The following is a 13588-nucleotide window of genomic DNA, read 5'->3' on the forward strand; positions in this document are numbered from 1 at the left end:
TTATGTCTTGCTAAATTCAGTATGCTCTGGGAAGAGCTGTCAGAGTCCTCCTCCCACGAGAGTCACCACCTAGCTCTTGATTCCACATTTCCCCAACCCCAGCTCACTCTTGTCTGCCTGTATGCCCTGTGAAGCCTCATCAGTTACAAGGCATCTGCGCTGAGGCACAGGAAGCAGCTGGATAGGTCAGGGCTCCAACAGAGTCTAATGATTACTTGACGAGTGTGCTGCCTAGTTTTCTGTCAACTTACACAAGCTAGAGGCATCTGAAAAGACAGAGCTCAAGTGAGGCATGCCTCCATAGGTCTGGCTGCAGGGCGCTTTCCTAATTAGTGATGGGGGAGGGCCCTGCATTGCTGGTGGTGCCCAGCCTTGGGCTGGTGGTCCTGGGTTCTATAAGAAGGCAGGCTGAGCAAGCCCCAAGGAGCAAGCCAGTAAGCAGCACTCCTCCATGGCCTCTGCATCTGCTCCTGCCTCCAGGCTCCTGCCTTTCATGAGTTCCTGTCCTCACTGCTTTTGATGATGAGCTGTTATATGGAACTGTGAGTGGGGAAAAACCCTTTTCTTCCAAGTTGCTTTTGGCCATGGTGTTTCATCACAGCAGTGATCCTAACTAAGAGAACAAGAAACCGTACATCCTGTAACTATTTGTTCACTCTGCCCTAACTAACAGCTCCATGTCTCTATTATCAGGTGGTGGGCCCTGCTGGGGAAAAAAAAATAAAGCTGAATTCTTATTCCCAGGACCGTGTGAATGAGTCAAGGAGGAAGCTCTAGCAACAAGAAGGGTTTGTTAACACTGTTAAATGTATCAAAACTGGTACAAACAAGTGAAGACTAGACTAGAGGAGGATGATGACACTGGGACACAGTGAGTGTCACAGAGCACAGTGAGTACTGAGCACTCTTCCAGGCACAGGAACAAGAACTTCATGTGGGCCTTTCTCTTCCTTCCACAGAAAATAAGAATATGAAGCTTTCTTCTTGTTGTTGGTCCCACTTTACTGATGTACCAGTTGGGACCCTAATAAAACAAGTGACTCACTTTTGATGAAATCCCAAGGAAAATAAAACCCGAAATTTACTTGAGAGAGTCTGACTAAGTGTCTTCCCACTGCTGTGCAGATTTGGACTGGCAGGTCCCAGCCTCTTCTGATTGGCTTTAAAGCATCTCACGAGCTTGGCATGGTACCACACATCTGTCAGCACAGCACTGGAGAGGCTGAGATCGGAGGGTCTTGAGTTTGATGACACTCTGAGCGACATAACAAGACCCTGTCTCAAGAAACAAAGCAAACAAATGCAACACTAAAATGCTATCTCCTGAACGTGTGTGCCAATGCCCACTCATCGAGTCTTCAGAGACAAGGTAGGTAGTATCATGGTCTTCACATGAGGATGCCCATCATAAGGATATGAACAACTCAGTCTGAGCCCCTGCACACTAAAAGGGCAAGGAGTCACGTCATGCATTTTTATCTGTCAGCCGTTTCCTTCCGGTGTGTGCAGAAGAACCATGGAACCAGGAAACCTCACATGGGTGTCAGAGTTCATCTTCCTGGGGCTCTCACAGACTCGTGAACTTCAGCTCTTCTTGTTTCTGGTGTTCTTGTTTGTCTACAGCACGACTGTAGTGGGAAACCTCCTCATCATAGTCACGGTGACATCTGACCTGCGACTCCACACACCTATGTACTTCCTGCTCCGCAATCTCGCTGTCATAGACCTCTGCTTCTCCTCGGTCACTGCCCCCAAGATGCTGGTGGACTTCCTCTCTGAGAAGAAGACCATTTCCTACCGAGGCTGCATGGCTCAGGTATTTTTCTTCCACTTTCTGGGAGGAGCCATGGTCTTCTTCCTCTCCGTGATGGCCTATGATCGCCTTGTGGCTATCTCACGGCCCCTCCACTATGTCACCATCATGAATACCCAGCTCTGCCTGGGACTGGTGGTGGCAGCATGGGTCGGCGGCTTTGCTCATTCCATTGTCCAGCTGTCTCTGATGCTCCCACTGCCCTTCTGCGGCCCCAATGTCCTGGATAACTTCTACTGCGATGTCCCCCAAGTGCTGAGACTTGCCTGCACTGACACCTCCTTCCTGGAGTTCCTCATGATCTCCAACAGCGGGATGCTGGATGTCATCTGGTTCTTTCTCCTTCTCATCTCCTACTTGGTCATCCTGGTGATGCTGAGGTCCCACTCCGGGGAGGCGAGGAGGAAGGCAGCTTCCACCTGTACCACCCATATCATCGTGGTGTCTATGATCTTCATGCCAAGCATTTACCTGTACGCCCGGCCCTTCACCCCCTTCCCCATGGACAAGGCTGTCTCCATCAGCCACACCGTCATGACCCCCATGCTCAACCCCATGATCTACACGCTCAGGAACCAGGAGATGCAGGCAGCCATGAAGAAACTAGCAAAGCGCTTAGCAATTTGCAATGGGCAGTGAGATCTAAAGAGGACGACTTTACCTCAGAAATAGCTCTAAACTTGTGTGATCCCCAATGAAAAGCTAAGGAAAGTCCTTCTTAACTACAATGAAACAGATTGCCTGAATGTTTCTTGATGACCTCCTCACTCCTCATTGCATTCCTTCTTATAAAACTGACAGTGCATATATTATTATATTAAACAACATTGGGCCAGTGAGATGGCTTATCAGGAAAAGGCAATTGCTGAAAAACCTGACAACGCACGTGTTGGAAGGTGAAGCCTGACTCTTGGAAATTGTCCTCAATCTCTGTATTCACATGATGGTGTGCGTGCGTTTGTGTGCGCACGTGTACACAGGCATGTGTGCTCGCACACACACAAACATAAATGATAAAAACCTTTAATTAAATGAAAAACTAAAATATTAGACAGTTTTACAAATGAGAAAATTCAGAGCATAAAGGCAAGTCTCTCCGGGTTAAGAATTACTAGGCTAAGAGACATGTCCTTCTCAAACTCCCAGAGAGGCTCTTTCTTGTTCTTTTGGAAGTTGGTCAGCGAATCATACATCACACAAATCTCTAAAATTCTCATTGTTTTTGGTGCTTTGGGCCCCCAAGGAAGATCTCTCAGAGAGCATGTGCTGTGAGACATACAGAAACTTTATTTAAAAAAAAAAAAATAAGTCCCATACTGCTGCACAGGCCTCAGCAGTAATGAGCCCAGCTCTATCTCTTGAGCCCTGTCCGATAAGTCTCCCTCTGGGACATTCCCTGTTCCTCTAGGGTCCACACGTGTAGCACACATGAGGAAACAGGCAAGGACTGGAAAGCTGAAGCCACAGCACAGGACTTCCAAGAAGATGTAAGCCAGGAAGTCCCATGCTGGGCCGACGTGAGGCGAGAGGAAGGGGTTTGCTCTCCTGAATACAGGTCAGCGGTTGGAAGGACCTGGCAGATGTCCGCTGGGAGGTGGGAGTAAAAAAGTGACACGGAGTTCATGAGAATGTGTCTAAAGACTGCAGGTAGAGCAGGAATGGACAATGTGACGTTAACAGCAGATGCTCAGGTTACATGTGAAAACAACTAAGCACAGAACTGACCTTAGGATGCTGAAATCTAAACGTTTTCAGGAAAACCAACACAAAATTCTCTGCATAGCCGCATATAACAAGCTTACACTATTAATCGCTAATTCGTGAAGCTGGATAACATTGTTGAAACAACTTCTAAGTTGCCTTGTTTGCTGCTAGGTCCACAATGTTAAAGAATTTTTAAATAATTTACAAAGGCAAAGAATTTAAAATGTAGTGAGTAGAAGCAACAGGAAAAAAAAAAATTCTAAGTGCCACTGTGGGGTGTTGAGAAAGCGCTTTTGGAACTCTAAAGATGAAGAAGTTACTCTCTCACACAAGTATTTTGTTTTAAAACAGAAATTGCTGTTAAGGCTATGGAAATATCCATGTAGAATATGTCCATTCTTTACAGAGCAAATGGGTCCCTTGTGACAGGATTGCAAGGGTAAATGGAGGCGACATTTATCGCCTTGTGTGGAATACTGAAAGGGAGTCTCCTGTGTATGTGTAAACAATTTTTTCTATCTCAGCTCTATGCACAGAGCGTTGTTGCCTCTGGGGGTTGGAGGTTTAGCTTGTGGGCAGTAGACAGTCTCTGAGAGCCCGGTCGGCTCCCCACTCAGGACGCTCTCATGCATCCAGGGGGCATGGAGGCTGGTGGACGAGAAGATAGTGCTTTCCAGGTTAAGGGATTGCAGAAGACCAGAGAAGAGAGGTTAGAAGCGAGTAAGAGTGAAGATGGGGGGGGGCTGGGAGTCTACCCCCCCATATTCTGTCTGTCTGTCTACACCAGCCAGTCTAATTGTGTCCACCCTGCCCATATTTTCCCACTTTCCACTCTTTTTTCTGCTCTATTTATTGTGTTTGCCTTCCTTGTAATCTTCCTTTACTTCATCTATGCCCATTTCTTCGCCTCCAACCCTTCTTTTCTTAGATTTTTTTTTTTTTTGTAACATCCTGTAAAACTGATATCCTTTCAAAAGAGCTTCAGGGGCTGGAAAGATGGCTCAGAGGTTAAGAGCACTAGCTGTTCTTCTGGAGGTCCTGAGTTCAATTCCCAGCACCCACATGGTGGCTCACAAAAGAGCTTCAGGCGTCCCTTCCAACAGTACTCATCATTTATCTCTTAATATTTGGACCTCTCCACCTCCATCTCCTACTGTCCCACCAAGCAGGAAACTCTTGTCTTAGGGACTGGGAAACAACTCATATCAAATATTCAGCTGTGTCCAGAGGCTCCTTTACAAGGACTGAAATGTCCTATAATTACTCAGCCCACCCTGTAAGCAACAGCAGATCCTTAAGAAATACCTCCTATTACCAGGAGGCCCACTGCTAGGAACAAATGAATTTCAGAACCAGATCCATGTTCCAAGGATCTTATGACTTGTACAGTAAAAACATAGACACAGAAAAATCTGCTAATATTTTGATAGTAAAAATGCTTGTGTTTTTTAAACAAGCACAAAGATCTAAAGACTGGAATAGGGGAGCGAGAACTACCCTGGGGACAGAGAGGGTGGTGGTTATTTCTTATTCCAGACACACATTGTAGGAGTTTCAAATGTGCCATTCTGCCCAATCCAACAGAACACTCAGGAAAGAAAGCCTTTTTTTTATTCCCAGCCTCACATGTCGGAACTGAAATCCAAAGAAATAAGTTAGTTATTCCTGCTTAACTCTGAGAAAAAGATGGAGCACCTGAAATTCCTTCTAGAGAGGCTCACTCAGCCTTCTCACCATTGTGTGGATCTCAGAAGGGAAAGTTGTGTGTTCTCCTGGACAGGTTTAAGATGACTCCTGAACGTATATTCCAAACCCTACTTGTCTCTTCAGGATGACTGTTGAGGCGAAGGTTGAGAGGGAGAAGGGAGTTGACTTAGATCTCCATCTCCCAAGCCAGAGGACTTAAGAGGGACCTCCAAGTCTAGCCCTTCTGAGAACCAGGGGATGGAGCCACAGGTCCTTGGGCCTGCCCTTCAACTGACAAAGAAGTCCCGACGACCAGAAGGTGGCTCCTTTCTGTGTGGGTGGGGGTGGGGGTATTCAGCCCAAAGAAAGGAGATATCATTTTCCTTTCCCATCCCCATTCTACACCAACACAGGCAATGGGTGCTCCAAAGACGGAAGAAGCCGAGCGAGAGTGCGGACGTGCCCTCACGCTCCACCCTGAGACAACCTGCAAGCTTCCCTGAGGCATGGTGCAAGAACTCGGGGTAAAGGCGGAAGAGCGCTTGAAATACGAAGGCACAGTCTGCGCCAGATTAAACCTGCTGATTATTTTCATACACAAAAAAGATCGGAAGTGATGGAATTAGACTAGGGTGCTGCTGAAGGAGAGGGCCATCCAAGAGCAAGCACAGGCTGGTTGGCGATCCCCGCATCTTCTCCTGATTAAACTGCTGCTTTACGCTTCGGCTCTGACATTCATGATTTTATATGTTTTTGAGATGCTAAGACCCAAAAGTGTATCACTGTGGGCCCTTTCTTATGGAGGAGCTGTGTTGGTTGTATGTGCGCACCTGCGTGTGTGAGTGTGCATTTGTGTCAGGGTGCATGTGTGTGGAGGCCAGAAGTCAACCCCGAGTATTTTTCCACAGACACTGTCAATCTTGCTTTAAATCTTTTTTTAAAAATTATTTTTAAATTTTGAATCTCTGTGTTTGCGCACGCGGGTACAGTACCTACAGAGGCCAGTAGAGGGCTCAAGAGCTCCTAGAGTTGGAGTTACAGGCGGTTGTGAACTGCCTGCTGTGGGTGCTGGGAGCTCGCCCACCTTATTTTTGGGAAGAGCTCTCTCACTGGGACCTGGGACTTGCTGATTAGGCTAGGCTCACTGCCATCCTACCCCAGGGTATGTAATTCAGTCTCTGTCTCCCCAACACAGAGGTGCTGCCTCTCCTGGCTTTAAAAAATATGTGAGCCAGGTGGTAGTGGCACACGCCTTGAATCTCAGCAGTTGGGAGGCAGAGGCAGGTGAATCTCTCAACTCATCCAGGTCTACAGAGTGAGTCTTCAGGACAGCCAAGGCTATACAAAGAAATCCTGTCTCAAAAAAAACCAGATAGATAGATAGATAGATAGGTAAAAAAAAAAAAAAAAAGTGTGTGTGGCTGGGAGTGATGGGGCACACTTTCAATTCCAGCACTTGTGAGGAAGAGGTGGATCTCTGTGAGTTCTATGTAGTAAGTTCTGGGACATCCAGGGCTGTGTAGAAAGACTCTTAAAAAAAAAAAAAAAAAGCGAGTGCTCGCGCCTATGTACATGTATGATGGTGCGCCTGGTCCTAACAGAGGCCAGAAGAGGGCATCAGAGTCTCCGGTTGTGAGCTGCCCACCGTGGATACTGGGACCCTGACTTTGGCCGGCTGTGAGAGGCTCCTCTTAACTGAGGAGCCATCTGTCCAGCCCTTGATGCCTGGTTTCTAGGAATTGAACTTGGGTCCGCCTGTTTGAACAGCAAGCATCTTATCAACTGAGCTTTCCCTAGCCCTGTGGTAGTTCGTTATCAAATGTGTGTGAGCCAGGGGAGCTGAGGAAGGATACAGACTTCTCTCTCAGAGTCCCACCAAGTCCCATTCCAGGGGCTTCTGTTCCCACAGGCTGAGCAGGCAGCCCACAGGGTCCTCATCCAGGAGGCAGTGCAGGGAAAGGCTCTCCAGACCAGCTGCAGAATTAGTGCTGAATCTTCCTGCCTCCCTCATGCTGCCGTGACTAGCAGTGCAGAGAGCTCCGGTTCTTACTCGAAGCCACACATGCGGGGTAGGGCTGTTGTGATGCTGAACTTCCAGGTGAGCTCTCCAGAGTCCCAGGATACATTTTCAGGAGTTGCTAAGGAAAGGTAAAGAACTTGGGGCTGCCTCTTTCAGGAACATATGATATCCCCAAGAGCACACCCACACACAGAAAGACACAGACTGTCACACAGACAGACAGACACACACACACACACACACACACACACATTCAGTGTGCTGTCACTCAGTGTAGGCAAGCTCCTTTCCCGTGCACATTTCAGTGTTCTCACTGTGTCGTTCGGACAGATAATCCCTTTTCCAAGGAACCCTCAGTCAGGCAAGTGGGTCTGCCAAGCCAGAGCCTTGCTGTGCATCCCCTGTCTTCATGGGGCGTTGGAGCAGCACTGATAAAGAGATCCGATCAGGCCTGTGGTCAGCAATTCTACCATGGCGGGGAGATGGTTCTTATGAAAGTGGTTGCAGAAGCTTGAGGTTTCAGACTGCCCCGGGGAGGATGGGCGGGACAGTTTTCCAGCCCTGTCGGTTAAGGCACATGAGAAGGATGTTGTCCTCATGGTCCAGGGCCTAGGTATCAGTCTGCAGGGCCTGGTCTGACACAGCATCCATTGACCTCCAGATAGTCTGGTCCAGGGAGAATAATGGTCCCTTACCAAAGGGCACAAATCCATCTATTGACCCAACAGCCATGGCTTTCAATGTCAGAGCCTGCCAAGAATCCGATTCAGGCCTGCCAGGCACGCTTAGGTATGAAGCTACTGTGAACCACAGCCGTTTCTGTGTGGCACTAGAGGAATTAGTTAGCACGTAGTGAAACTGTGAGATTAAGGACCAGAGGGCCCGAGCCTTCTGAGTTGTGGCCAGTAGCTGGGAGGACAGGGGTTCCCTGTGGGGGGATGAGACCTAGGCACTCAGTGGGAGTGAGCCGGGCTGAGAAAAAGCCTTCACTATGGTGGTGGTGGGGCTTGTGATTTGGTTTCCGATCTGGAAGACTGTAGACTTTGCTAGTAGGCTGAAAGCCATTGCGTGTAGAAAGCACAGGAACAGGAGGTTCACCCTGGAAGGTGAGGCAGGAGCCAGATCCTGGGACCCTCCTCCTCCACATTTAGGAGGAGCTGCTGGGGGTCAGAGTGAGACGGTAGGAGAGACCGGAAGCTGGCTTTGGCTCGTGGGACCAACTCCTCCATGGGCCCATATTCTCACAGCCTAAGACAGCCAGAGAGAGGGAGGGGAGGGAAGCAGGGAGCGCAAGCAAGCAGTTGAGAAGCTGGCCGGTCAGGGACCCACTCCTGAGCACTCCCAGAGGTCACTTTCTGTGACCCAAGAATGGTAACCTCTTCCTCCCCTTCTTTGCCCTCCCCTACCCCTTCTTCCTCTTTGCTCTCAGTTCTGGGCATGACACACAGCCTTGAGTCTCATCCTTGCTGTTAACTAGGGTCCTCCTGAGAGGCCCTGGGGGCGGGGGAGTCAGCCTTGATTGTTTGTTTGTTTGTGTTTCAGCCATTTCCCTTTCAGGGGAAGAGCTTGGCCTTGCGATTCCCTTGCCTGTGGCCTAGTCAGGCCCGGAGGAACACTTTCGCAAGCCCAGAGGCAGGTTCTGGGCTCCACTTGCTGAGGGAAGAGCTCACAGTAGCCTCCTAGACAGCCAAGCTTCCCAAACACCCAACCTGCTGCTGCCCTCAGCATGTAGCCTCCATGCTTATTGGTCTGTGCACCCCCACTCTTCTCTGGTGGCTCAGACTCCAGCCCTCCACCCTGGACCTGTGGCCTAACTGGCCCCCAGAGAAGGATGAGGACTTGAGAAATCCCAGCTAGATCAGGGAGAGGATGTGTTTTTCTTTCCGGGGTGGGATTAGCAGGTTAAACAAGAATGCTGCTCGCTTCCGAGACCCTGCCCAGATGTCTGCTGGCTGAATACACACCATAAAAATCATGTACAGGGTTCCTTCTCCCACTCATCCAGAAGAAGGACATGGTGGGATTCCTTCAGTCAAGTTCAACCTGGGCTCTGAGAAACATCGTTGTGCCGTGTCCTGTAGATCAAAAAGGGGTATCTGAGGAGTATTTGGGGGTGAGCAGAAAATGGCAGGTAGAAGGTTTCCTGGAGGAGGTTGGGGTAAAATGAGTATCGTTATTCTGGCAAAAGAGTGTGCATGAGGGGCTAGAGGTGGGAGAGAAAGGCACATCCATTAAGGCTGGGGTGTGGTGGATGGTGGGGAGAGATAATAGTGAAGGCTAGAAAGATGCTCTGAGGAGGTTTGGAGGCATCCGGGGTTCCTGCTGCTGAAGAGACAGACTCCTCAGAGAGACAGGTCACTATGCACCTCTAGGACAACCTGGGAACAGCCCCTTCGCCGTCCCAGGGTTCCTAGAACACAGTGATTCCCTCCTCCTTTCCACAAAATATGTGTAGGGGTGGGTTGTGGAGGGACCAAAAGCCTCCTGTCTCGTCACTAATGAAAGAGCGAAGCTGGCTGTTCACCCCTGCACAGAAAAGAAGGGGTTCCAGGAATTCACAAGCAGTTATTACACAGGGTCAGATGGCTCATGGTGGTCACCCTACAACTGTCACTCCAAACAGTTTCAGCAATAAACTTCTCCCCAAGTACAGCTTGTGTGGCCCTGTATGCTAAGTAATTGCTGCAAATACCGTTTTAGCTTTAATAAATCCGTGAGCTTCAAGATAGTGGGTTTTTTTATTATTATTATTGTTGCTCATAAGTACTGTGGCTAATTTAGGAAATTCCCAGTTATACGATGGTTGCCTCAGCTGGGTGCATTTACTTCAGAAGTAAGCGCTAAGCTGTGCAGTTTTGTATTTAAACATTTCATTTGGCTGGGGATGGAGCTCAGTTGAAAGAATGCTTGCCTGTCGATCACCGGCCGCTGCACATGAAATGGGTGTGGTGGTATATATATGTCTGTAACTCCAGCTCTGGGTAAAAGTAGTTCAAGGTCGTCATTGGCTACATAGCAAGTTTGAAGCTAGCCTGGGCTACATGAAACGCTGTCTCGAGCAAAACAAAAAATAGTTGACATAAATGATGATAGCACAATACTCATGACGCCAAAGAGACAGAATTAGATTTCCTTTTAATTGTGTTGTTCTATATGAAGACTGGCATTTTGATTAAAATTTCAGTTTAAAGCAGTGAGTGAAACCATATCTTTTAAAAATATTTATTTTTATTAATTTTTAACTTCTTGCATACACACACACACACACACACACATGTGTGTGGGTATGCACATATGAATGCAGGTGCTCTAGGAGTCCAGAAGAGGGCATTATATCCCCCGGAACTGGAGTTACAGGCAGTTGTGAGCTGTTGAATGTGGGTGCTGGGAATTGAACTCAGGTCCTCTGGAAGAGCAGTATCTACTCTTAACCACTGAGCCATCTCTCCAGCCTTGCAAACTGTATCTTTACGTACAATTTGCTTCACCCATGAAATGCTTTACTGGTTTATTTGTACCTTCAAGACTGAGCTGCTTCTTCTCCGTTTGCTTGCTTTTGAGATAACATTCCTGTTGTGTAGCTCAGGTTAGTCTTGAACTTCATCAGCCTCCCATGTGCTGGGATGACAGGCGTGGTCCTCCCCACCTGGCACAGCTGCCGACTTCAAAACTGAAGAACAAATTGAGAAAATGGTAACGATGCGTTGAATACTCAAACTGCTAGGATAAGTCAGGTGTGGTGGCACGAGCCTGTAATCTCAGCCCTTGGGAGGTGGAGGCCTGAGGGGGAGTTTCAAGCTGCCCTGGACTTCATGAGGTTCTGTCCCAAACACCAAAACCAACCAAGCAAACAACCAGAAAGAAAATAAAATCTATCTCCCCTTAATTTAAGCCACACTATTTAATTTAAAAACATTAATCCATTATGCTTTTCCTATTACACAAGTTAGTGTGTTTGTATGTGTGTATATGTATATATGCATGTATTTGTTTGCAGACAGGGTCTCATGTATTTCAAGCTGACCTCAGACTCCCTATGCTGCTGAGGCCGACCCACTCCTGAACAACACACACACACACACACACACACACATATATGCCAATAATGTATGTCTATATGTCTATATATGCATAGACATATATATTTTTTTACTGGCATGATTATATACACAAAGACCATTTCTGGCCATTATTATTTGTTTTATTTAATGAGTATTATTCAAAACGATTTTAATGGGTAGAGGAGGATACTGAAGGAGGCCCTGGGGTCTGACACACTTGATTGACACGTAGCTACAAAGGAAAATTGCCCCAATGAGGTGCTGTGAGAAAAAGCCAATGGGGAAAGGCATGGGGACTCATGGCCTTTGCCTACACTTCTCTTCTGGTCCCTTCTGATTACTTTGACTACAGAAAGAAGTCCGTGTCAGAGCAAATGTCAGGACCCTGCCTGTCCATCAGACCTGTGACTTAGTGAGGGCCACAGTGGGTGGCTAGGCTGGAGAACCTCATCAGGGGCTCCATCCCTTCATCACTATCCCTTCCCTTGGGTCCCAGTACTCCCAGACCCTGAGAGACCGAGGAACCTCCCTTTGGAGGCCTCCATTTTAGCGATCTATCCCTGAAGGACTCTAGAAGCTTTTGTACTCTTCAGTCCTACAACCAAGCTGAAGTTGAAAGGGTTAGGCTAACTTTGTAACCTATATGTCTTCTAAAACTTATAGTTTTGAGTTTTAGGTCCAGGTTAAGCTAAAGCCTCTTAGTACCTTTCCAGAGAGTGAAGGAATGTGACCGTATCTGTGAGGACAGATATAAAAAAAAAGAACAAGCAAGCAATGACCTTCACTCAGCAAAAGAAGGACCAGACCCTTGTCCTTGAGATAGCGTTTCTTAGCAACGAACCTAGACTTCTTCTGAGTAGCTTTTGACCTCCAGCCAAAAGTCTGTAGCCCCTAATCTTCAAGGATGAGCTAACCACCCCCACCTTAAATTGCAGCTGCTTCCACACTTGGCAGGACTGGCCAAGCTTGAGCACCTAAGACTAACCAATTATCTTACTTTATAGCTTCCTCATCCAATCCTAAATTGCCAAAACTGCAACTTCAAATTTCCCACAATTTTTCTTTTAAAAAGTTAAAGGCCTTTGTCTCCTGGTGCCACTCTTTGCTGACCGGCAGGGGTGACCCCATTGTGCAATGGTTAATAAACCTCTTGCTTTTGCAACGAGTCTTGGTCTGGGGGAGTTTCTGGGAAGGGTGCGATTGAACTCCTGAGCTGTGAGACCCCAGGTCTTACAAAGTCAGCGACTGCCTGAGGGACAGCCTGGTGTGAAGGGAATAAAGGAGCAACAATTGACTAGAAAGGCAGGCTTCTTCAAGGCACTGCGGAGCTAGGCACTGCGGTAGCCTGTCATGGTGCTCCCCCAGGCAGCCAGGAAAAACCTCACTGCGCAGGAGCTGGAGCAGGCTGTTGGGCTGGGCAGCTTGCCTAATGGGATGCTGGGATTATATCAAAAGCTTTTGGGCACTCCTTGAGCTGCCCTCAGTGGGCTCCTTGGTACTGAGTGCAGGATGGAGGCCCCCCTTGACTTGGGAGGGGGTGGTCAAATATGGCCTCCTCGAGGGAGCTAGGTGAAAAGGGGAAGCCTGAGTCAAAGTGGGGATTACAGACAGAAGAGTAGCATGATTGGAATCTTTGAACAGGGTCCCATAGGAGAGCAGCCGAGTGCAAGACAAAGAAGTACCCAGCTCCAGGGGTTAGGAAGGCCATGCGACAGACCATACTTCTTCAGTCCAGACCCAAGGGTCAGCTTTAGCTGCTGCTGCTGAAGGGACGGAGCCCCTGATGAGGTTCTCCATGGGCCTCCAGAACTTCGTCATTATACCGAGCAGTCAATAAGCCCAAATTGTTAAGATAGCCAAATATCCCCAACGTAGCAGGCGGAATGGGTCTAGAGCTCAGGGTCCTGCCTCAAGCTCATCCCCCAAACCCGCTGCAACCCGGTCGGTCGGTCGTTGTAACCATTCTTGCCTAATGCCTGCTGCTGAAGAACTGGTGACCCCTGCGGGGGACAGCAGACCCCAGCAGGGTATAGGGTTGCTAGGGTAACCTGGAAAACCCAGCAGCAGCCTGGGGCATCTGGAGGGGAGGAGAAGCCCAGCTATGCATGTTACAGCCTCTTGGGACCACTGTTCTGGCTCACAGGTTTGGAACCTGAGGTCTATCAGGGTGACAGCAGGGGACCTAGTGGACTCTCATCCTTCCCTGTAGCTTTTTTTCCCCCTTAGCACACAGGTTGGGGCCTCGCTGAAGATGGGAGATAAGATAGGGGAGCCGTGTCAACTGGGGCTTGTGAAAGGAGTTGC

The 13588-nt window shown here is 48.4% G+C and overlaps 1 protein-coding gene across 1 annotated transcript; it reads left to right on the forward strand.

The window, feature by feature from the left end:
• The first annotated feature begins 1516 nt into the window (after positions 1 to 1516).
• On the forward strand, positions 1517 to 2452 carry LOC110566148 (olfactory receptor 4D2). The gene has a single exon (XM_021663959.2). The coding sequence runs from the start codon at positions 1517 to 1519 to the stop codon at positions 2450 to 2452; it is 936 nt and encodes a 311-aa protein (XP_021519634.2).
• Positions 2453 to 13588: the final 11136 nt, after the last annotated feature.

The sequence above is a fragment of the Meriones unguiculatus genome, chromosome 7, assembly GCF_030254825.1.
Source record: "Meriones unguiculatus strain TT.TT164.6M chromosome 7, Bangor_MerUng_6.1, whole genome shotgun sequence".
Taxonomy (NCBI): Eukaryota; Metazoa; Chordata; class Mammalia; order Rodentia; family Muridae; genus Meriones; species Meriones unguiculatus.